Consider the following 24,326-nt stretch of genomic DNA (forward strand, 5'->3'; position numbering starts at 1 on the left):
AGGGAGCGGGTGCTTCTGCCCCGCCGGTGTGGTGAGCGCGGTGACAGCCACAGCCAGGTGTAGGCACCGTGTTGGGCTGTGCCTGGAGTCCAGGGGTGAGCGGCAGAGTGGGCCCGGGGTCCCCCGTGGTGCCGCAGCCCGGGCTCGGCAGTGTGCGGCTTTGGTCTGGACAGGGACCACAGTGGCTGCGGGGGTGCCCCAGCCCTGCCCCACGCTGGGGTGCTGGCGTCACAGGGCTGGTGCTGGTGGCTGCGGTCAGGCCTCAGCGCAGAAGGAGAGGAGCTGCCGGTAGGAACTGAGCGAGGGGGGGCCTGCGGGTGGGCCTGCTGGGTGCTGTGGTGGGGGAGACTGGGGTGGAGAGAGGCCACTTGGGGTGGGGCAGAGTGGCCAGAGCCCCCTCCCCAGTGCTGTGGCCCCTGCCCAGGCCCTGCCAGCATGGGGCAGAGAAGGGCTGGGGTCCCCCTGCCCGCATCGCAGCCCCCCAATGCTGTGGGGCTGTACCTGGGGGTGCAGGCCCTTGCCCCTGCACAGGAAGAGTCCCTTGGCACTCTGCACCCCCCCAGGGGGTGTGGGGGCCTCCTGGCAGAGCCCTGTGGGGACAGAGACAGGTGTCAGCTACCAGCCAGGCACAGGCATCCCCCAGGCTGCCCCACAGCCCCCATGTTGGGGCTTTTGGCCCCCTTGGCCTGTTGCAGCACGTTGGGGTCACCCAGACAGGGCCAGCTGCAGGACAGGCACTGCGGCTCCCAGCTAGGCCAAGGGGCAGGGGCAGCCCCCAGCCCCATGCCAGGCCCTGCCAATGCCAGGGCTGTGCGGTGCCCTACCTGGCAGAGTCTCCACAGCCCGGGGCCTGCCATGGCTGGGCTTCCTGGTCCGGTGGGCTGCAGCACTGTTGGTGAGGGGTCCTGGCAGGCTCTGACTGGTCGCTGCCCCTTTCCTTCGCACAGGGATCCTGCTGGGGCGCAGCGGGGGTCCCCGCGGGCTGCAGAGAACCACAGGCCGCTCCTGAGGTGGGAGCCGGGGGCTCTCCAGCTCCTGCCAGCGGCCCCAGGGCTGGTGGATGCTACCGGGGCTGGGGGTGCTGCTGCCTGGACCCCGCTGCAGCTCCAGCCCTGCTGCCCAGTGGGGCCTTTGCCTGGGGCTCCTGCCAACCCGGTGTCCACACAGACTCTGGGCTGGCTGAGAAATGACCCCATGCTGGGGGATGGCCCCCCACTGTGACTGATGCCAGCACCTACCCGGGCTGCTCCAGGGCTCTCTTGGCATCCAGCTTCTTTGGGAGCACCTGTGGAGAGAGGAGAAGACGGTGGGCACCTGAGAGGGGTGTTAGTCATCATCTTGCAGGACCTCCATGGCTGCTGGGAGCTTGACCCCTGCTGCCTGGGCTGTCTGCATGGCTCAGGGAAAATGCATGTGGGGCAGAAGCTCCTGGCAGAGCCCCACACTCAGGGGGTCTCGGAGCCTTTAGGATGCCCCCCAGCCAGCCTGAGTGGTTGGCGTGCAGTGCCCCGCATGCTGGGAGAGGGGTCCAACAGCTCCCAGCACAGCCTGGGCACCATGTGCTCCCTGGCATGCCTCAGCCCCACATCCCCCTGGGCCAAACTGGCAGCACCATGGGACAGTCCCCTCCTTGGGGACCATGGGGCCCTGCCACTCCCCCCAAGCTGCCCTCCCTGCCCCAGGCCCCATGGTACCTGCAGCAGTGCTGTGCCATGGGCAGCCGCTTGCTCTCCTGCACCACGCTGGGCCTCCCGCGGTCTGTGGCTGTTGCTGGTGCTCGGTGCTGCCTGGGTGCCTGCTGGCAGGGTCCCTGTGTGACAAACAAAACAGAACTCAGCCTGCACCAGGGATGTGCCAGGGTTGGCAATGGAGAGCCATGAGCTGCAGTGGGGGCACTGGCCACCTGCCCTGGGCTCACAGAGTTGCTGCGGCGTGAGTTGCAATGGCCTGGCCAAGCCTGGAGTGCTGCTGCGGTAGGAAGTTCCAGTACTGGTGCAGAGAGCGCTCATGGAGTTATGCCATGGCACCCAGCAGGTGCAGCTGACGTGGTGGCACTGCCCTGACCATGGGCCCTGTGCAGGCAGGACGTGCAGGGCCCAGCGTGGCACCAGACGCAGCACTCGCACGTGCTGGCAGCACCACCGAGCCACTGTAGTTCTGGCAGGAGGAACCAGGATCCCCTGGCCACACTGGCCATTGGGGCACGACGCCTCCCCACACCCACCCAGGTACTGGCTGGTGTGTGCCTGGGGCAGCAGCAGCATGCTGGTACTGGGAGTCCAGCAACACCGCTCCCTGCGGCTGTAGCAGCCACACACTGAGCCACGGGGCTTGGCTGTGGCTGTTTTCTTTTAGCCAGGAGAGTCGGGATGGAGCTGCCTGCCAGCCTCGCTAGGGCTGGGGCCTCCACCATAGCATGGGCATGAGGCGCAGCCCCAGAGCCAAAAAGCAAGAGGAGCCGTTTTGGCAGCTGCCGAAGTGCCATCGGGCAGACTGTGACAGGCACTCAACAGCTCAGCATGGGGCCAGGGCTGCTGGTGGGAACCAGAGCTGGAGCCAGAAGCAGCAGCAGCAGACACGAGGCTCAGTCACCGCAGGATGAGGCTGTGGCTGAGGACCGGGCTTTGCGCCCGTGCTGGCGCTCAGCAGCGGTGCAGGGGACAGGCAGGGTCAGGAGCGCAGCACTGCACTTGCGGCAAGGCAGCGTGCCGGGGCTTGGTCCCAGTTCATGCTCCTGGCCCTGCCGGTGTGATGGGCTCTGACCCAGTTCCACCGGCAGATGTGAGGCTGAGTGGGACATAACTGTCCAGGCCCAGGGAAGGTGCCTGGGATGTGGCAAAACTCAGCTGTCACCTCACGGTGGCAGAGGAGAAACCTGGTGGGAGCAGGTGGTGGCTGGATGTCATTTACCCTGACTCCAGCCACACTTCCAGCCTGCTTGCCCACAGCACTGGGAGAGCTGGGCTGGGCCCAGCAGCCGGTGATCTGCAGCAGGGGCTCTCAGGCAGCTGGGCACGAGGCACCGTCCTCGTGGGGCAACACCGGGGCTAATGTTTGGCATCTGCCACAATCAGCTGGGTGCTGGGCTGGGCTGTGCCCGTGGCAAGGCCACGGGCAGCACCACGCTGGGGAAGTAACATCGCCAAGGGCTGCCTGTCATCAGCAGGGCCAGCGAAATGGGGCAAGAGAAACCTCAGGCAGCTGGAGGGCAAGTGGGGAGCCCTGTGCCTGGAGAGAACAGCCTGCGGGCCGGGGCTGGCTGGCAGCACGCTGGGCATGAGTCCCCAGCATGGCTGGCCACACTGATGGCGTTGGGACGGGACCAGCCCTACGAGCACTCACACACTGCCTGGCCAAGCTGGCAGCACACACGAGCTCATCCCATGTCAGCTGAGGAGGGGGATGGGGAAGGCACAGTGTGCCAGCGAGGGTGTCGCACAGACGAGGGTGCCACATAGGTGCATGAGCACGGGTGCCAGCAGAGCCAAGGCGTGCGAACACATGCTGGGTTTGGCTGGAAAAAGTTAATTTTCGTATGTGTTGGTAACACAGGGGTGCTAAGCTGTGGCTCAGCTGTGCTTGCACAGCGCCAAAGCCTCTTCTGCTCCTCACCTGGCAAGGAGCTGGGAGGGAGCACAGCTGGGACAGATGACTCCACTGACCACGGGATATCTGAGAGTGCAGGACATCATGCTCAGCAATAACAGCTGGGAAGGAGGAGGAAGGGGACATTTAGAGGGATGGTGTTTGTCATCCCCAGTCACCGTTAGGTGTGGTGGAGGCCAGCTCTCCTGGGGGTGGCTGAATGCACACCTGCAATGGGGAGCGGTGAAGGAAGGCCCGAGCTGGCTTTGCTTGTGTGCACAGCTTTTCCTTCACCTATTAAACTTTTACCCCAGCCCAGGAGTTTCTCACTTTTACCCTTTCCATTCTCCCCCCAACCCCGCTGGGGTGAAACCATGGCAGCATCCCCAGAGGATTGGACAACACATAGAACTCCTGAGCAAGCCACGAACAACGGTGGACGCCACAGCAAACGAGACCCTGTGAGCAGGAGCAGATGGGAGCCAGACTGCGGCAAAGCTGGTGCCAGTTCACGGCGTGCAGGAGCACTCTCACTGAGGGGTGGCTTTACAGGCAACAGCGGGTGGTACCAAGGAGTGACAACTCTTAACCTTGGACTCATCACAAACAAAACAGCTCAATTCAGTGACAAACTCCAGCCAGCAAAGGCCAGCAGCAACCAAGGCTCCACTGACAAGAGGGTCACTGGGGGGTCCTGCAGAAACCCCTGCCTCACCCTGGCACTTGTGAGGCCATGGGCAGAGCATGGGTCTGGGCTGGGCTCCCTGGGGCTCGGCTGGCACGGGCAGGCTGGAGTGGGAGCTTTGGAAAGGAGCAGGATTTGGAGCACGGTGTGTTGAGGGGAGACCAAAGGAGCAGCCCTCTGGGAAAGTGGCTCCTGCAGCAGCACTGCACAGGCATAGACTGGGCCCTCTCCTCCCATGCTCACACAGAGACCTGCCCTTCCCCTCCCTGGCTTCCTTTTGGGTGCTGCTGCTCCTCAGACACAGCAGCTGCAAGAGAAGACCTGGCCCGGCAGTGCCCACAGCTCTGCCAGCGAGGGCTGCACCCCTGCAGCTGGCTGGGTGAACTCCCCACTGCCTCTGTGGGGACACCAGTCCCTGCCACAGCTAGGGCTTGTCAGCTGGCACAGGGGAGAGACAACAGGGCAGGGGGCCCGGCGCCATCAACCAGCTCAGGCACACGCCATGCCGGAGGGCTGTGGCTGGAGCCCACCAGGAAAGGGCTCCCTTCCTGCAAGGCTCAGAGGAAGCAGCTGGGAGGGAGACACTGCCGCAGCAGGTCCTGGACAGGACATCCTCCATGTAAGCTGGCCATCCCGTTGCCCCTGGGGCACAGCCAGGCACTAGTCCTTACCCCCACTTCTCACCTGTGGGGACAGGCCCTCATTCCATGTGCGCAAAGATCTCAGCAGCACATATGCAGGAAAGGGAAGGATGGGATGTGACCGAGGCACAGTATCTTCATCCTGTGCCATCTAACCACCACCTCAGCACGCCTGGCTGGCAGCAGCCAGAGCTGCAGGCAGGATCTGAGCCTTCCCAGTTCCTTCCCGGCTGCCTGGGGAAGGAAGAGGCCATGATAGCATCCTGGCACCACCCTGGGATAGGACAGCTGGCCGGAGGGCAGCAGCATGGGGCTCATGAAACAAAGCCACAGGGTCAAAGCATTGCTGGCCACGTTTCCCTGTGCAGATGCAGCAGTGCCAGCGCTGCTGCACCCCTCACACTCAGAGAGCTGTGGCACTGCTGGCTGAGGTGGCAGGGAGAACTGCCAGCAGCCAGGGCCAGGGGTGCCGGGGGTGCCAGCCAGACCAGTCATGCAGAAGGCCAAGCTGCCAGGTGATGCCAGGGAAGGACAAGCCAAGTCCCAGCCCCAAGAGCCAGGCAGCTGGGGCTCCACCAGTGCCCCACCAGGCATTCGGCTCTGCCAGTCACGGCTCCCCATGCCGGAGAAAGCCGTGCAGACAGCACCCGGCTGCCTGCCGCACTGGCAGCCAGCAAGTGGAGAGCGCAGCCTAGGGAGGCAGAACGACACCCATCTGTCCTATCGAGACAGGCTCTTCCCCTCCAGCCCCACAAGGTCTGTTCCTGCTCACGCGCCGACTGTCACCAACCCCCTGGCAGCCAGGGGTCGGGCCAGGGGGTTGCTCCTGCTGGCTCCAGGGTGGGCCAAGCATGCACGGCAGAAGGAACAGACGTTACAACATGCCCATGAGAACATAAGCCTTTTATTTCCTCCCCACCATGTTCTCATGGCAGATGAGAAACAGTCACTACAAAGTGCTAGAAAGCAAACACGGAGGATGAAGCAACGCAAGAAACACAGGCGGTACACTGTGTGAGAAAGAAGCCAACAGTCGGAAATACGGCAGTCTCTCCTGAGAGCAACACCAGTACACACAGCCTTGACACAACGACAGCTTCAGTCTCGCACGCAGAGTCACACAGGCAGCCCCCTCCGCCCCCAAAATGGACCCTTGCTCACACATCTCCCAACTCAGGGCACTGGGATACTTCAGAGCACGGTGCTCATGGGGGCCTGCAGCCCCACAGCAGACTGGGGCTCCCAGTCAAGCCCCATTTCCTTAGCTGAGGTCCTGTGGGACCAGCCTACAGAGCAGCACGGGACACTGGGTTCCCCCACCATTGGCCAGCTGGGTGCAGCACCGAACCCCCAAGGGCCTTGGATCAGCACTGCCTGCCCTGCCATGGCCTGCAGTGGCACTGAGTCCCCTGCCCCATGGCAAGGGAGCTGGGGCAGGGAGGCCACAGCGAGCACCTTGACTTGTTTTGGCAGCCCCTGCTGCTAGAGCACGGTGCAGCCGCAGGGCTCACCAGGCGCTGGCGGCAGGGTGGTAAGCCAGGGCCTTTCTCCCAGCTGTAGAGGTGGTTTGGCAGCTTGGTGCTGCAAGCTGGCCCCCACTGGACGGGACTCGCCACGTGTTCCAAGTCCCCAGTGACTAATTACAGCTCTGCCAGCCTGCCTCGCCATGACCAGAGTCATGTGCCATGGTCAACTGCTGCTCAGCAGGTGCCTGGGAAGAGAAAAGGCACTTTGGTGTATCCCCGCAGGCCTTGGGAATGCTCTGGGAGCAGCTGAGGCTGAGGGAAGTGGAGGATTTTCCATGCTGGCTTCTCCAGAAGCCCCTTGGCCCCTGCACTGCCAGCGCTGAAGGGCAATCTCCCCTAGCAGCCCCCAGCAGACAGAGTCCCTCTAAGCTTGGTGCAAGAGGAGCAGTAGGCAGCTTTTGCCCAGCCAGGGGCTGTAGAGCCACTGGGCAGGAGCACAGCTGGGGCCCGCTTTGTGCCCTGCAGAAGACAGGCTGGAGAAGCCACAGGTCTCACCATGTGGTGTCTGTCCTGACCCAGCCAGAGCCGTGCCACTCAGGACAGAGCCCAGGGCTGAGCACAGCATCCGGGACCCTTCCAAGGGGATGGGGTGGCGGTTCACATGCACTTCTTCCACGCAAAACCACTTTTATTACATCAAAACACAGTTACGCTGACACAGAGCTCTCCTCAGGGCTGTGGCTTTGCACAGCAGCTCGACAGGTACGGGATCAAGTGCATGAGAGGTCCCCAGCCCAGCTTACCTCTGCCTGGTGCCGGGGCTCTGGTGCTGCCTTTCTGAGGACTCTGGCTCGCAGCAGCCAGAGCTGAGGGCCTGCTGCAGCTGAAGGTGAAACTGGGGGAGGCTCTGATCTGCGGCGAGTCCTGCTGGCTGCTGCCGCTCCCGCTGGTGCCGTTGCTGAAGCTCCTCATGCGGGACAAGGCATTATCAGAGGCCGAGGTGGGGAGCCCGCTGGAAGGGGATGAGAAACAGGAAGCTCAGCCTGGTTCGGTGGGGAAGGGGCTCCCTTCTGCCACCCCCCTGTCCTTCCCAGCCATCTCCACACCACGCCTTGCTGAGTGGGTTCACTGTCTCCAACTCAGGCACCCAGCAGCAGGCTGCTGCTGCTGAGACACTGTCTCTGTCAGAGCCCCAGGGCTGTCCCTGAGCAGCTGCAGAGCCCAGTCCTCCGTGCCAGATGTGGCTGTCCCAGCAGCATTGTTTCAGAGCTCCTGCTCCCTCCCCCACAGTCCCAAATCCATCCCAGTCCAGCACTGGACCAGCCTGGGGAGAGAGGAGAGGAAGTAGAAGAGAGGCTGGTTCTCTTGCCGGCAGATTATTGCTTCCCAGGTTACTGGGGCAGGTGAATCCCAAACAGGTTCACCCTGCGTGGCTGCACACCCATCTTGCCTGCCAGTGACTCGGAGTGGAGGGTACCTACACCTGCAGTTCACAAAGCAAGCGCTGCAGGGACAAGCACGGGCCCTGACAAGCTGGGAAAGCAAGCAAATAAACCTCAGCTTTGTTAGCTGCAGGGTAACTCACTTGGAGTACATTTATCATCTCTAATTGGCGTTATCCTGCAGCTCTTGAACACTCAACCCGGCGGGCCCTTACGTGGAGCTCCTGGGGGGGGTCCTGGCACCTCCTCTCCTATGCGGGCCCCCGCCTGCGTCCTTCATGCCACGCACGTGCTTCAGCATCCAGGCTCGCAGGTTGCTGAGGCAGCTGTGTTCCGACAGGACGATCCGGGGCCAGGGATTGCACTCTGCCATGTCCAGTGCTGCCACGGCCAAGGCTCTCCCAACCTGCCAGGGCAGGAGACAACTGGTGAGAAAGGCCTCAAGAAAGAGCAGCAGCTCTCTGGGACTTGAGGCAGAAAAACAAAGAAAAGAAACCTCAACCCCAAATAACAGACAACCCCCTAGGGCTCATTTCATCTCCATTATGGTGGGCTCCAAGGAGAGTGTTCCCATAGGAAGCCTCTGAGTGCGAAGCAAGCCAGGTGCCCACGGCCCCAGGGACCCACCACTTCTCACTGTGGGCACTAGATGAGCAGGCAGCCCCACACTGCAGGGAGGGACCAGAGACCCCCACCCCTCGGCAGTGATTTGAGATATGCAGGGACAATCCCAGGCTGCACTGAAGGCTGAGGGCAGAAGCCTCCAGTCTAGCCAGTGGGCAAAGAATTTTGGGGCTGGGGTTAGAGGCAGGGACAGTCACAGACAGCCCCACAGGTTGGGACATACAGGCAGGCTACAGCACTGAGAACACCCTGTCTCTCACCACACAGCTCTCCAAACCCACACCACAGACTGGTGGAGGAGTCACACTTTTCACAGGGACACGTGAGCACAGAGGAATGAGAGCATGTGAAAGTCTCTTCCTGGGTGCCAAAAAGTGATGCCTGGGGCGCATGGGGCAGGGCAGGGCCACGCACACCCAGCCACCCTGCTGCCAGGGATCCCTTACCTGCTCAAACAGCTCCACAGTGTATTTGGAGGGGAAGGCGGGAGGGGGCGGTGGGCTGGCCCGCCCGTTGTCATGGCAGGCCACAGGGATGCTGTTCACTGAGCGTCCTGTGTTGTAGTTGCACTCCAGTGTGTAGCTGTGAAGCACAAAGAAGCCCACGTTACCCAACGGATCCACGCCTGCCTGAGCACAGCAGCCCTGCTGCTGCCTCTTAGAAGATAGAGCTGGGGTCACCCCGACAGGGAGCTGCCAGTGTCCCTCCTGTCCCAGCCCCAGGGGGAGTCTGGAGAGAAGCTCCTGCGATGGAGCTGCAGCTCTTGCTGCAACCTGCTTCGTGTGTGTTTTCTCATCCGCTGAGGCAGGAATAAAGGAGGTAAAAATCAGAAGCAGTTGGTCATCAGGAAGAAGCCAGAGGTGTACTGAGGACAGGAGAGGCAGCTGAGATGCGGGACCTAATGAACTGGAGTCTAAAATCAATGCAACGGAAGGACCGGCCCCGGAGAATATGGAGAGCAGAAACGGCCAGTGATCACTGAGCACCGGGCTCCCACAGCATCAGAATAGCTACCTCTTCTCTTAAATCAACTGTCAAGGCACCTACAGCTATGAGGAGCACCCTAGCTGCTTTTCAGGGTGAAGCAACTATCAAAAGATATTCTCTTTTTTTTTAGGAAAAAAAAGCTTTTTTCCTAAAAGGGTTTGCACTCACCAGGGATGAGTTCACGCTAAGGACAGGGCAAGAAATTTACAAAGGGCTCAGGAGAATGGATGGCACGCCATTCCCCAGGGGCAAAGCCTCATGCCGTACGAATTTCCTGGCGATGATACACTGGGACCACCAATGTGGCACAGGCTGCAGAACTTCAGGGAAAGGGCAAGAGAGCTGCAGAGCCATCTTCTTGTCTCTCTGCTTCTAGGGAAAACCCATTGAGAAGTCCCTGGGATGGAGCTGTGTGACACCGAAGGTCTGCACCAGTGAGCAGGGCATGCTGCCATGGTGGAGTAGAGGAGGAAGGGGAAGGCCCGGGCATGCTGTGCAGCCAGCGCGTGGAGCTGAGGCATTTGCAAAAACACGTACAGCCAGGATGTATATCCTGATAGTTTGTAAACTGACAACAGGAGTGCCAGGTAATGAGCAAGGGGAGCTGGGAACTCTTACTGAGGAAATGCAACTAAACTAGCAAAGCTGAAGCCTTGCAGGGAGATCGGTGTGAGGGAGGCATTAAACAGCCCAGCTGTGGGGGCATCAGGCTGGGGGAAGGCCCTCCTCTGCCCCGGTGTCCCGATGCTTTCCTGGCACCTGCAGGTCTAACCACCATGGCACTGTGGCAGCCCCACCAGCAGCATGGGATCGGCTGAGTGCAGCTTAGTGGGCTCCAGAAGGCAGAGGGGATCACCCCCTCCCCAGCCATCTGGAGCCCAGGCTATCACTATGGGGCAGGGGGCTCACCACAGTTGCAGGGGGGGTGGGATCACCCCTCTCCAGAGACACAGGACCCTGCAGCCCAGCACAGCCGCTCCTTGCCTGCTCTGCACCCCAGCAGCTGGGCGCTGGCACTCTGCAGTCAGAGCAGGGAAGGAAGGGGAACTGGCAGACTGACAGCCTGGGCAAGGTGCCACGCAGGGAGCGGCGTGATGTCCCCTCATCTCGTGGGGACAGAGCGGGGCTGAGCCCAGTTAAACCACAATGGCAAAAAGATCAGTACCTTGGAGCCACCACACCGCAGTGACATCAACTTGCCCACAAACAACAATGATGACCAATTTTTTTTAAAAAAAAACCTGCCAGGTCCCGCATAGACACCCAGTTGAAACGTTGGACTTCATCAGGACAGCTAAAGAAAATTAACCTCAGCCAGTTGGCTGAGGCCGACCTACGAGTCCCTGGGTGGGAGCCAGAAAGCAGAAAGCACACACCAACCTCCCGACAAACTCAGCACACGCCTATGATGTCACAGCACAGTCAAGAGGTGCCTCATCTCACCAGCTCAGCGGGTGCTCTTGCAGGAGCAGCCCTGCCTGCGGGGCTATTCCAGTTCGGGTGCTGAGGAGGGAATGCTGCTGGACCTTGTTACTGACAGAGAAGAACTGCTCGGGGGCAGCCTTGACTGCAGTGCTCACACAATGGTGGAGCTCAGCAGCCTGAGAGAAAGGAACAATGCAATAAACAGGATCACAGCCCTGGACTTCAGGAGAACAGATTTTGCCTTTTCAGGGATCTGCTTGGAAGGGTGCCCTGGGACAGGGCCCTGGTGAGAAGGGCCCAGGAGAGCAGATTCATTTTCCTCCAACTGCAGAACAGTCAACCCACATACATGGGAAGTAAAGCAAAGGTGGCAGGAGGCCTGCACAGATGAACACGGAGCTCCAGGCTGGACCAAGATAAAAAAATCGAAAGGAATGACACATGAAGTGGAAGAAGGGAGAGGTGACCTGGGAGGGACACAGAGATGCTGTCTGAATGGGCAGGGATGGGGCTGGGGAAGGCAAAGCCCACTCAAGCTGAATCTGTTGAGGGATGAGAAGGGCTACAAGAAGGTTTCCTGAGGTGTATCAGTACCAGAAGGAAGGCCGCGGAGAATGACAGCCAGCTGCTGAATGGAGCGGGGCCCGATGTACTCCATGTCTTTTTCACCTTGGTCGTCACTGGCAAGCTGTGTTCAGCAGTCCCTGGCCCCTGAGACCAGAGGAAAGTGGAGTGAGGAAGATGTCCCTGCAGGGGAGGAAGAGCAGCCCAGGGAGCAATGGCACAGCCCAGACACCACAGCTTGGTAGGGCATAGCCAGACGCTCTCATGGGTGCTGGAAGAGCCAGCTGATAACCCAGTGAGGCTGCTGATGATGATCTGTGAGAGATCCTGCTGACTAAGGCAGGGTCCCAAGGACAGGGAGAAAGCAAATGTCACCCCTGTCTTTGGAGCCAGGGACCCACAGGCTGGTCAGTCTCACCTTGATCACTGGGAAGGTGATGGAGAAAATAATCCTGGAAATGCAGGAAGGACAAGTGTCTGGGAACGGTCAGATTTATGAAGGAGAAATTGCACATAACTGCCTTGGCAGCCTTTGACAACTTAACAGCCAGCTCCGAGGCTAAGGCAGACTTTGTCGTTCCCTGTGGAAGCACAAGGAGATCCCTGCCTGCTCCTCCTCCAGCCCGGCAAGTCCCTCTGGAGCATCCCCACCAGCTTTGCATCCTCCCTAGCCAAGGACCAGCCTGGGAGAGTGGCTCCGTTGGGACAGACCTGGGGGTCCCAGAAGGCACTGAATTTTGCAAACTGACCCCAAGGCCACTAAGTGGGGTCTCCCCTTCTTCCATTTCCTCTTTTTGCTGTCTTATTGTGTTCTTTATTCCAAGCCTTCAGCTTTCTCCACCCTCAGTGATCTCAAGGTGGGAAAAAAACTAATGGTTTTTAAGATACATGATGAATACTTGCAAACAGCACCTGGTCGCTCAGTGCATCTCTGCTGCACAATGTGACAGCTGCTAGAAATTCCCCTGTGCTTTACAGTGATAAGGAAAAAAAAACCTCAGTAGAAACATGCATTAAATACTGCTTCTTTTCCTGGGAAGTCCAGAGTCTTCCAGATTTCTGGAGGGTGTTGAGGAATAACTTCCCAATATGAGTGTACAGGTGCTGGATGGGCCACCCGAGGTGATGCACAGCTGGATCATGGACAGGGAGGAACTTGTTAACTGGGGATGTGATAATAGACATCAGCCTTGTCTGTAGTGACAGGGACATAGTGGAGTTTGTGATCCCGAGGGGAGGAGAGCAGCACAGCACAGACCCTGGGCCCCAGAAGAGCAATTTCAGCTAATTCAGGGCACCAGCAAGGGGGATCCTGTTGCAGACAGCTCTGAAGGACAAAGAAACTTAGGAAAAGCAGCAGCTTTTTGAGGATGGCATCCTCCAATGGCAGGCACAATCCATCCCTGTCCTCAGGGAGATGCAGATATACCAGGAGATCAGCTGGCTCATAGGGAACGGAGCTCCACTGCAGGGAGCAACAGGTGGGGAGGGAGGACGGCTCTGCCTGAGGCTGGGGCTCCAGGAAGAAAACTGCCAGAAATGGGGGATAATTGAGTCTGAGATCTCCTGATTAACATGACCCATATGAGTCCACAGGCCATGAGGGGTGGCATCCAAGGGTGCTGAGGTCCTTGTAAGGTTCCTCTCCGTCATCTTGGAAAGGTGCTGAGGAGTGCAAGGGATCCCTGATGGGTGGAGAAATGCAAATCTGCTGTCAAAAAAAGACAAACCAGGGACTGAGCAACTGGGCAGCCTCACCTCAGTTCCCAAGATACCACCAAGTGAGCCCTCCCAGGGCACCTTTCTGAAGGCATGAAGGAGGAGAGGGTGACTGGGAGCTGTCAGCCAGGACAGCTGGCTTCTGTCCAACCGATCAGAGACAATTCAGCCTGCTAGTCCAGCAGGAAACCCAAGCATCTCCCTCCCTGTCTGTTCGACATGCCTGCACAGCATCGCCCAGCATGGGCACAGACAGTGCTCCCAACAGCTGGGTGCTGCTGTTGGATTAACCATGGGCTGTTCCCCGCCAGCCACAGCAAATGGCTGCAGAGCTACCTACACCAGCAACCGAAGCCTAAAAACCCAGTGTATTTGTTATTGCAGGGTTGGTTTTAGCTGGATCAGCACGCTCCCTGACCCACCCTGCGGCCAGGCACAGAGAAGCAGCAGAGCGCACTGCAAGTGCTGAGGCCACGGGGGAAAGAAAGGAGCTGATGGAGCCAGGCTGGTCCTACGCCAGCCTAAGCCAGCAATGAAACTGCTCCCACAGAGAGCAGCTGTTCACAGAAGGGGTGCAGAGGTTTCTGGGGGGAGTCCAGGGCTGGTGAGAAGCTGGACACCACTTCCACGTTTCCTCAAACCACAGATTCCTGGGGAACACAGCACCTACTAAAGAAGCATTACACACTTCTCTTCCTGTACTCTTCCCTCAGCATCTGTGACTGGCCCCCACCGGGGCCGAAGAGGGTAAGACGGGCTGTCAGTCTGATTGCTTCAGCCGTTTTTATGTTCCCAGCAACCACAACAGAAATAGGCCAAAAATATCCTGCCTCTTGTTGGAAAGAGCAGTGTGGCTGCTACAGATCCCACAAATATCCTTCACTCACAGAATCACAGATTGGTTGAGGCTGGAATCTTGCACGGCAGTCTCACACAGGAGGTCTGGGGAAGCTGATCCCATTACAACTAAACAGGTTTTAATTACAGCTCAATACAAATATAAACATCTGGGAAAGAGAATTCCTTCTGGAAAGCCGTGCACAAGCAGCTCTACAACAGTGAGGACAAGAAGCCAGAGCAGCTACAGGAGGCATGACAGGGCAGGATGTACAAGAGGAAAAGGAGCCAGGCTATGAAGCAGGAACGTGGCAGTCCCTGGCACAGCTGGTTCTGGCCCCTGCCTACACCAAGCACTCTTCCTGGCCAGTCCCAATCCCACCAGAGAGCTGCGCAGGACACAGCTGCCCTGACAGAGGTGGTTGCAGCTTCCCTTATCATCCTGTGTCCAGCAAGACCACCCACCCCCTTCCAGGACAGAGAGGAGCTGGGCCAGAGCAGCTGGCACAATGTGCAGCAACTGAGTGGAGGTTTTCCTACCTGTGGATGATCCCCAAGGCTTTGTATATGGCCACTCGCCCACTGCCCTCCTTTGACTGCCCATCCCGCTTGTCTTTGGCGTACATGTTCTTCTCTGAGAAGTTACAGCCCGTGAAGTCAAAGTGAGGTGAGTTCAAGGAGATGAGTTTGGGGAACAGCATGTTCTCCACCTGTGAAGTACAGCACACAGCAAGGAACATGGGTGACTTTGGGTGACCCCTTGGGTGTTCATCCTGCCCCAGCACTACCAGTGCCAAGCTCTGGGATGCACTGGGGTGCTGGCTGCACTCCCTCAGCCCAATTCCAGCATCTTGTAAGCACCAGCCCTGCCTGGGGAATGCTGCCCACCCACTCCTACCTGCCCCCTGCCCATCTTCAGCAGGGAGAGGCAGCAACCGGGCTCTCCCCACAGCCTGCTCATAGATGCAGAGAGGAGGGAGCCCAGTGGCACAGCTCTTCCCCACTCTGTCATTCCTTAGGAGCAGAAGGAGCAGCTTTTCTGTCCAGGCCATGCCAGCTCCCAGGGAAAAGCTGAGACCTGCTGCTGCCTCAGTCACAGGCCTGGAAGAAGGGCGAGGGAGAAGAGAAGAAGGGCGAGGGAGAAGAGAAGAAGGGCGAGGGAGAAGAGAAGAAGGGCGAGGGAGAAGAGAAGAAGGGCGAGGGAGAAGAGAAGAAGGGCGAGGGAGAAGAGAAGAAGGGCGAGGGAGAAGAGAAGAAGGGCGAGGGAGAAGAGAAGAAGGGCGAGGGAGAAGAGAAGAAGGGCGAGGGAGAAGAGAGCGCAAACCCCACCAAGCACTGAAGGCAGGGAGGGCAGCCAGCCCAGCACCCTCTCCCTGGGCACCAGTCCTGTCCCAACTCTGTGGTGTGACAGGGACCTCCCCACTCCTCTCCCAGCAGTGGGAGGGAGTACTTGGGATCCTAGGGAGGGGGCAGAGCAGAGAGGGTCCCAGCCTCCTCCAGCACGTCTGTACTCCTCCCTCTTGCCCTCACCTGATCATTTTCGTCACTGAAACTGTTGCCGTACATGAAGCAGCCGCGCTTGGAGGCATGCCCATGGAGATCGACATAGTAGGCCAGCCCACTGTCCTGGGGCAGGATGGTTTCAGGGAGAGGTGCTGGCGGTGGAGGCTTCCTGCCTTCCTCCTCACAGTGCTCCGTGGTGTGGCTTGAAGGGAGGATCCAGACAGCTTGGTCCTTTCTGCCCAGCTCGATGGCAGGTGCTCCTGAGAGCTGGGATTCCTGAGAAGGGCTGAAGTAGGTGCTGGCACGCCAGGTGCTGGGTGAGTTGTGGAGGTTATTTGCTTTCTCCAGCTCCAACAGGGCTGCCTCTGGGGACGAGGTGCTGCTGCAGATGGAATGGTTGGAAGATTTTGTGCTTAGTGAGCTGGTGCTGAGTGGGGAGACATATGTTCTCCAGTCGGGAGAGCCCGGCAGGACGCGGCTGTGAACATGGTGGTAGAGGAGGACAGCTTTGGCCCCATACACTGCAGGATGCAGCTCAGCATCGGGGTTAAGATACTGGCGGTTCAGGTTTACCCCACGGGAGTCAGTTCTGCAGAGAGAGCAGAGATGTGAGGTCCTTTACAGATGTCATCACACAATCACAGCATCACAGAGCAGTCAGGCTGGGCAGGGACCCCTGGGACCACCCAGCCCACCCCCTGCTCAAGCAGGCTCTCCTACAGCAGCTGTGCAGGGCCGCCGCCAGGCGGGCTCTGAACGTCCCCAGAGAAGGAGACTGCACAGCCTCTCTGGGCAGCCTGTCCCCGTGCTCCGGCACCCTCAAGGGAAAGAAGTTTTTCCTGCTCTCCCCACGGAGCTCCCTGTGCTGCAGTTTGTGCCCGTTGCCCCTTGTCCTGTCGCTGGGCACCGCTGACAAGAGCCCGGCCCTGGCCCCGGCCCCCTGACACTGGCCCTTAAGGTACCTGTGTGCATCGCTCAGGTCCCCTCTCAGCCTTCTCCTGCCCAGGCTGAACAGCCCCAGCTCCCGCAGCCTTTCCTCACAAGGGAGATGCTCCAGCCCCTCAGCATCTTCATAACCCTGATCATAGCCCCATCCATTCTGCAATGGCACATCTGACCTCGCCCCCTAATGGCCAGGGCTTTGGGCTCCATCCTGGAGTACAATTGGCCAAATCATCCCCTCAGGACCAGATAGGGAGAGACTCTGCTGCAGAGCAGCTGAGAACCTCTCTCCTGGAGTGGCACTCACCTTAGTGAGAAAGAGCCCCAAGTAACCTCTCTCTCCCTTTCTCCCTCCTCCCTGAAGCTGGTCCAGCTCCGACACGCCAGGGAAAGCAAGGACAGGATGGCGTCCCAAGTGCCTCAAAGGCACAGGGCAGCATTGCTCACCCAAGCGAGAAAGCCCTGATCTAGGAGATGACCTATGCAGGCAACAGCAGCCACAAGCCCTTGTCAGAGATGACAGGGGTGGGGACCTGTTCTTCCCAGCCACTACGAAAGGCGCAGCAGGCTCCAAACCAGGAAAGAACAGCCTGAGTCAGACCCCCACAGAGCTGCAGCCACAGCCTGTGCCTACTCACCGATAGTGGCCTCGCACCACCCCGTCAGGATTCAACATGGGAATGAGCTTAAAGACAAACATCCGACGCAGCATCTGGGCACGGGGGTCCTCCTCCCGCAGGATGAAGTCCAGGAAGCCATTGAAGACGAAGCTGGAGGGTGTTTCTCCTGGGTGGACTCTGCTGCTCAGGAAAAACACCTGGGGGCAAACAGACAAGGGTGATGGGTCCTGCGGGCCCCAGGATGCGATGGCTTTAGTTGAGGGGCCAAACGCTCCCTGGGGCTCCCCCTCTCCAGCACAGCCAGGCACTGTGCTGCCTGAGATGCAGCCAAGGCCTTTACGCAGAGCAGAGAAGTAGGTATTGGGCGTGATAACACAACAGGTTTCGGTGGCTTCTTTGCCCAGAACCTCTCCTAGGTCTTGCTTAGAATAAGGTTGTGTATCCCTGCATGGGACTAAAGGGACAAAAGCCCCACAGCCTGCTACCATGAGAAACCAGAGCACAGGCGGCAGAGCAGCAGAGCCTTAGAAGGGCCCCAGGGAAAAGCCCCAAGTGATCCCACAGAATGGGGAATGAGCCTGACTGCAACAACACAAAGCACCTCCTGAACAGGCCTTCTCTGGGTAGGAACTTCTCAGCAAGAGATGCAGGTGCAGCCTCCTGGCTCTGCCCACCCCAGCTCTGTGCAGCCAGATGGAGCTCCCTGCCCACCCCCAGCCCTAGCAGGCAGGGCCCACCTACTGCAGTAAGGGCTGACACCCCAAATACAGTATTTTCACCACTTTCTTCACAGCTTAACAGAGAAATGGCACTCAAAGGAAGAGAGGAAAAAAAAAGTCCTAGGAAATGTGTATGGGCTGCTACCAGAGGGCATTTTATGAGGAAAAACTTCTTTCCCTTGAGGGTGACGGAGCACAGGGACAGGCTGCCCAGAGAGGCTGAGCAGTCTCCATCTCTGGGAACATTCATGACCTGCCTGGCCGCAACCCTGTGCAGCCTGTTCTACAAGAGCCTGATTTAGCAGGGGGTTGGACCGGATGATCTCCAGAGATCTCTTCCAACCCTGACCATTCCGTGATTCTGTGTGATTCTGGAATTTCACCGTGCCAAAATGATGTGGGTGCACTAAGGGTCCTGGCAATTCCCATGCCTCGATGTAGGACCTCACAGACTCTGCTCTCCATCCAAAACTCCAGCCTTTCAGGACATGCCGCCTTTCAAGTCAGATACGCAAGGGTGGCAGCAAGGCCCTGTCCTGGTTTCAGCTGGGATAGAGTTAATTTTCTTCTTAGTAGCTGGTGCAGCGCTGTGTTTTGCATTTGGTGTAAGAACAATGTTGATAGCACACTGATGGTTTTAGTTGTTGCTGGGTGATGTTTCTACTAAACTGTTTGGTTCCTTGGGCCCTGCCAGTGAGAGGGCTGGAGGGGCAGGGGAAACTGGGAGGGGACACAGCCAGGACAGGTGACCCAAGCTAGTCAAAGAGGTATTCCACACCATATGACATCATGCTGGGTATATAAACTGGGGGAAGAAGGAAGGGGGGGACGTTTGGCATTATGGCGCTTGTCTTCCCAAGTAACCATTAACGCGTGATGGAGCCCTGCTTCCCTGGGGATGACTGAATGCAGAGGAATGAAGCTGGGTTAATTGACATTGATAACATACAGCTGTGGGCTGGCTTCAGGGGCGGTGGGTCGGCTGGTGTAGACAAGGTGCAGCTGTGGCTGGTTCTGTTAAGGGGTTGAGCAGCCAATGAAGAGAGAGGAGGAAGAAGCAGAGAGAATAGAGAGGGCAAGGGCCCTGGATGAGGAGAGACTAGGAGAAGGCAGCAGAGGGACTGGCATGATGAGTATGCTGATATAAGATAGTAAAAGACCTTGTTGCAGCTGGCTAGTTTCAAGAGTGCTGTGACAGCCGAACAGCTGCCTGCCCGTGGGAAGTGGGGAATGAATTCCCTGTTTTGCTTTGCTTGTGTGCGCAGCTTTTGCTTTACCTATTAAATTGTTATCATCTCCACCCCTGAGTTTTATATTCCCTTCTGATCCTCCTCCCCATCCCTCTGGGTGAGGGGGAGTGAGCGAGTGGCTGCGTGGTGCTTGGTTGCTGGCCAGGGTTAAACCACGACAGGCCCCACACTGGCCATCACACAGCCTGCTGGCCATGCTGGCTGTCCCCAACGCGGCCCCAAAGCTGGAGCAGCAGCTCACCCTTTTCCCTGCAAAGCAGCGCGGCCGGGGAGTGGTGGTGTCTGGGAAGAGCTTGTCCAGCCGAGGCTCCCGCTTCTCCAGCATGCCATGGCAAGAGGTGACAGTGAGCAGGTCCACTCGCAGCTTGTCCAGGGAGTGGCAGAGCAGCTCCCGGTGGTAATAGACAGAGTCGAGGGGGCTGCAAAATAAGGGAAGAGGCCCAGCTGGCCTGCTTCAGTCAGCTGGCAACACATGGGTCAGAGCTTTCCCTCCCAGGGGAGAAAGTGGCTTGGCTGTGGCAGCTGCCACCCCAGCTGAGCGTGCTGCTGGGCTGAGGACTGAGGGGACAGGGTGGCAAGCCTCACCCTGGGGAAGCTGCTGGAGATGCCCTTAAGGAGCGAGGGGGACTCCTGGCTGGGCAGGGGACACTCTCCACACCCTCAGCCCTGAGCTCTGCCTCCAGCCACTCATCCAGGACCATGTCCCTGCTCACTCTGCTCCCCAGCAGTTCCATGCCCCTAGCCTGAACCACCAAACCCTCTCTGGCTGTCAGCAGGCACCCACAGCTGAGCTCTCCACTCCCCTTAGAGTCCACCAGGAACACAAGTGCTCAGGAGCAGCAACTCCTTCAGAGGGAAAAGCAGTGGCTCAGGGCTTGGGGTCATGCTGCCCAGCCCCCCAGCTGTGGGGAACGGTGGGCAAGCGGCTCCTCAGCCAGACCCAGTGGAGGTGCCTGTGGCTGTCAGGCAGTCCAGTTGTCCTGCCGTAGCATCACGAGACCAGTCAGGTGGGGAACTAAACCCTGACTGACAGAAGGAACTGGCCTCTGAGGGCATCTGCCAGGGTGAGCAGAGGGGGCAGCAGCCGCCTGGCTTTCGGGAGCCCACCGCAGCCAAGGCAGCACGCCATGGTGAGGCGTGCACAGGGTCACCAACAGCCTGAGCACCAGCCAGGTGCTGCCACAGGACTGGTCTTCAGGCTCGGACTCAGGGGGTTCAATGCAACAGCTGCACAGAGAAGAGCATGACCCACCTGCACAGCGCAGGCTGTGCCAAGGGGGCCAGGGCTTCCAGCAGAAGGGTTTGGTCAGGACCACCCAGCCCTGTTGTGATCCCGAGGGGTTCAGGGGCCTCGTGTCAGTAGTTGAGTTTGACCCACTGTCGGACTCCTGCTGTCCGACTGTCAGGTTTTGAAATTCTCATAGTTCTCCATCACATGAAAATTTAAGAACAAACTCCTTTCAATAAACTGCTGCTCGCCCTTTGTCTAAGAAAAGGTATTTATGGTGCCAGCCCCATGGCCCAGGAAGCTTCTGGGGGCAGGAGGGGCTGCAGGACAGTTATCTGCAGGGACAGCTGGAGACTGACTCTGTACTCCTCCCCTTCACCCTGGTGTTAAGCTCTCCTCTGCCTTCAGCGAAGAAATTCTTGAGATCAGAAGAGCTTCTTAGCATGATTCCACAAAGAACCTGGTGCTAAGGCTGGCTCTTGGCAGTGAAATCTCTCTCTGTGACAGCAGTTGTAGAGGAAGGGAGTGGTGGGAGAGAGATGCCTAGACCTTCCCACAGACAGGAGGGGAAAAGCAAACAAGGCCTTGGCCTCCAAGAACCCCCTCTCCTCAAACAGAGAGCTGCAGCTCTGTTACAGCCCCTCCTCAGCCTCTTCTGCCTGATGGGAACCTGCTCTTGGGAATGCCAGGAGCGTCCAGCCTGAAGCAGTGAAGGACCCTCTGGAAGCCCCTCAGAACTGCAAGTTCAGGGTGAGATGCTGCAGCTGCTCACGCAGAGCTGTGGCCCAGAAGAGCAAGCATCAGAGGAACGAGGGGCACCAAGACCCCCCTCTGCACTCCACCCCACTGCAGCCAGAGCTGGACAACACTGTGCTTCCATGGCAGGGGAAAGCCAGGCAGGCAAGGGCCAGGAATGGGTGCGCACCTGCTTGGAGACATGTGCCTGCACTCCTGGAAGCGGCCATCCAGCTGAGCCAGCATCTCCTGGCACTCCGTGTAGGAGAAGGGGTAGCAGAAGGCAAAGTAGGTGGTGGCACCGCGGTGCTCCAGGAAGCGGTGCACGAAGGACAGCACAAACTGCGTCTCCACCATCTGGGACAGACACAAAGCAGAGACTGAGCAAAGGCACGGCCCCAGGAGCCACCAGCCAAGGCTGTACAGAGCCGCGTCCCAGGCACAGGCCACCGCAGGCCCCCATGCTTCTGCTCCAGCATCACTGTGCAGGTTCCTTTGTGCATGAGGTGGTGCCTGCAGCCGCTCACCCTTCTCTAACTGCACCAGAATCAAAGCTATGCTGCCAGCAGATTACAGCCCGCTTTGCTCAGATCCCTCAAATACCAGACTGTTTCCTATAAAGCCTTTGGTTCCCTGCTCGCCCCACTGCCCAGCACTTGGGTCCCTGGAGGGACACCAAAGCCTTGCCGTACGCCTGGCTCTAAGGCAGAGCTCTCTGGGAAACACAGGGGGTTCCTTCTTGTCCTCATGCCCACCAGCCAGCACTCAGAGACTGAGCAATAACTACTCTATTTTGGCACACGTTGCAAATTTAACAAGCACTGCAAAGCTCAGCTGTATGTTGTATCTCTCCCTGGTGCTGGCACAGGCCAAATCAAGCATCATCTTGTCCTGTGTCAGGGAATCACAGATTCTCTCTAGCTCCTGTTCTGTGGGGCAGAAGAAGGGGGCATGCTGGGGTGTTGCTGACTCCCTACAGCAGCACACACGGAGCAAAGATGACCCAGAGCACACACAAGCAGCTCCTACCAGACCAAAGATAGAAAATACCAGGAACAGCAAACTCCTGTTTGAGACCCAAACAGCTTAACAGGGCTGTGATAATCAACCTGCTACCACAGCTGCTCCTGCTGACTTTGGTTCCTCAGGTTCTCACCCCACAGCTCTCTGGCCCACATCATTCCCCTCGCAGGCCGTTGGCACTCTTAACATCGTACAGCTCGCCACAAAGAACCGTTTCCCAGCCACTTTGACAAGCAATGAATGGGAAGGGAAGCGCCAGGCATGCTTTGAGAGCAGTTCTGTGGTCCCCCCAGTCACACAACAGGGAAATCGCCCAGGGAGAGCCTGCGCCCTGGCCCGAGCTGGCCCTGGGAAGGGGTTTTATCGCTGCCTGCCCCCCCACCTCTTGGGGCTGCTGAAGTAAAAGCCAACAGCTCGCCTGCTCCACTCTGCCACAGAAGGCTGGAGGTCACCCTGGCACAGCGAGCGTTTGTGTCCCTGGAGCTGCCCCCCACTCTGAACACGAGGGCTCTCTCCCCCTGCCTGTTACGGCAGCTGAGCCAAGGGCCCCCCCAGCATAAGCCCCCAGCCTCAGCACCCGTACCTCGAAGCTGGGCCGCTCGCGGATGCGCTCCCAGCGGGGCCGCACGGGCAGGGTCCGCACGAAGGGGGACATGCCCTGGGAGTACAGCCGGCTCTGCTTGTTCATATTCAGGATGTGCAGCTTGATTAGCTTCCCCGGAGCTCCCCCCCGCACACTGAAGTAGAACCAGGACCTGGGGAGGTACAGCAGCCCCAGGTCAGCCCCAGAGCCCACTAGTCCCCCCTCACGGGAGCCCCCAAGCTCGCCAGCTGGCCACCCCCACCCCCCCCAGCGCAACCCCGCGAGGAGCCGGTCAGATCCCCGGTGCGGGGTACAGACCCCTGAAGCAACCCCCCACCCAGGGCACCCCTGACCCCGCCAGCTACCCACGCCCCTCTCCACAGCCCCCCAGCCCCGCCAACCCCCTTCCCCAAGGGACGCCCAGCCGGCCCCGCCGTGCCATTACCTGTTACCGTTCTCATACTCGGTCTGGGCGCAGTCGGGCCGCGTCCAGACGTTGAACTCGTAGTCGGCGGCGGGGAGGGCAGCGCCCCAGGCCGCGGGGCCGGGCCCCCCCGCCCCGGGCGGCTCCACCTGCTCCACGTGCGCTAGGTTGCCCGAGTCGAAGCGGGAGCTGAAGAGCAGCCCCCCGCAGCGGATCTCCATGGCTGCCGGGCTGCCGCGGCACCGCTCATCGCCCCGCTCCGCCGCCCGGCCCGGCCCGGCCCGCTTCGGCCCGGTCCGCCGCGCCGCCCGGCAACAGCAACGCGCGCGCCTATTGGTCCGCCGCTCCCTAGCAACGCCCCCGCCCGTTGGACACCGCCTCGGCAGCGGGCCGCGCCGCCGCGCCTGCCTCGCTGGCCCCGCCCCGTGCGCACACGCTCACAGACGTACTGTACACATACTACACAGGCACACGGGCAGCGGCACATGCACATACGTTCATGCGCACACATACATGCACGCCTGTAAGCACACGCTTACCTGCACGTGCATAAGAACACATGCACACATATGTGTGTATAGAGGTGTGTGCATGTGTGTGCACACACCCCTATATCTATACATGCATGCACACACGTGCATAGGAACACGTGTATATGCACACACACGTACACACATCTCCATATACACATTCACACATGTATGCACATATGTACATAAGAACACATGAATGTGCAGTACGTATGTACATAGATGCACACTGACCTGCACATGCATGAGAACATATACACACACCCACTCCTACATGCATATATACACAACTGCACATAACATGCAGCACATGCATACATACGTCTGCACACACATCTATATCACACTCAAACCACATGCGTGTGCATAGACATCATATAAACATGCACATGTATATATATAATCCATGTGTATATGCACATACATGCACACATATACCTGCACATACATCTATACACGTGCATATGCGCACCTGCACATAAGAATACGTGCACACTTCTACATACACACACGTACATAGTATCACGTGTACGTACACACACTCATATATACACCTGCCCATAAGACCATATGGTTATACATAGAACCGCGCACCCCCCCCAGCACGCACGTCCATAAAGAAATCTGAGGAGCCGCCCACCCGCTCCCCGCCTTGCGCGGCAGCCAAGCTGGAGGATGCGGGTATCGATCCCGCTACCTCTCGCATGCTAAGCGAGCGCTCTACCATCTGAGCTAATCCCCCACCACCAACCACAGCTGCCGCCACCGCCCCCCTACACACACCCCCGCCCCGC

General features: G+C 59.0%; 1 protein-coding gene and 1 non-coding gene across 6 annotated transcripts; both read right to left on the reverse strand.

Annotated features, from left to right (window-relative positions):
• Nucleotides 1-15: 15 nt before the first annotated feature.
• AGBL5 (AGBL carboxypeptidase 5) lies at nucleotides 16-23,628 on the reverse strand. 5 transcript variants are annotated; one of them, XM_055714570.1, is made up of 15 exons: nucleotides 23,024-23,624; nucleotides 22,579-22,750; nucleotides 21,163-21,329; nucleotides 19,251-19,458; nucleotides 17,059-17,237; nucleotides 15,506-16,067; nucleotides 14,516-14,685; nucleotides 8,890-9,025; nucleotides 8,035-8,225; nucleotides 7,181-7,389; nucleotides 1,695-1,810; nucleotides 1,239-1,285; nucleotides 825-982; nucleotides 502-590; nucleotides 16-333 (listed from the first exon to the last, which is right to left on the reverse strand). In XM_055714570.1, exons 1-15 carry the CDS (start codon nucleotides 23,221-23,223, stop codon nucleotides 256-258), a joined length of 2,682 nt encoding a protein of 893 aa, XP_055570545.1. In that variant the 5' UTR covers nucleotides 23,224-23,624; the 3' UTR covers nucleotides 16-255. The 5 variants fall into 5 exon arrangements, with proteins under 5 accessions (XP_055570545.1, XP_055570544.1, XP_055570542.1 ...); XM_055714569.1 differs by having other exon boundaries at nucleotides 16-348; XM_055714567.1 differs by having other exon boundaries at nucleotides 16-590; nucleotides 23,024-23,628.
• A 573-nt stretch (nucleotides 23,629-24,201) lies between these two features.
• TRNAA-AGC (transfer RNA alanine (anticodon AGC)) lies at nucleotides 24,202-24,274 on the reverse strand. The gene has a single exon. It is a non-coding gene; the product is annotated as a tRNA-Ala (tRNA).
• Nucleotides 24,275-24,326: the final 52 nt, after the last annotated feature.

This window comes from Falco cherrug, chromosome 6 (assembly GCF_023634085.1).
Source record: "Falco cherrug isolate bFalChe1 chromosome 6, bFalChe1.pri, whole genome shotgun sequence".
In the NCBI taxonomy this organism is placed as follows: Eukaryota; Metazoa; Chordata; class Aves; order Falconiformes; family Falconidae; genus Falco; species Falco cherrug.

Bases quoted from the DNA above. Each gene is read 5' to 3' on its own strand.
- AGBL5 (XM_055714567.1), bottom strand. From the start codon at position 23,223: ATGGAGATCCGCTGCGGGGGGCTGCTCTTCAGCTCCCGCTTCGACTCG. The intron at 17,238-19,250 runs GTGAGCTGCTGC...GTTTGCCCCCAG, and splicing joins GCTGCTTTGCAGGGAAAAGG to GTGTTTTTCCTGAGCAGCAG. The intron at 7,390-8,034 runs GTAAGGGCCCGC...ATCCCCTTCCAG, and splicing joins ACCCCCCCCAGGAGCTCCAC to CGGGCTCCCCACCTCGGCCT.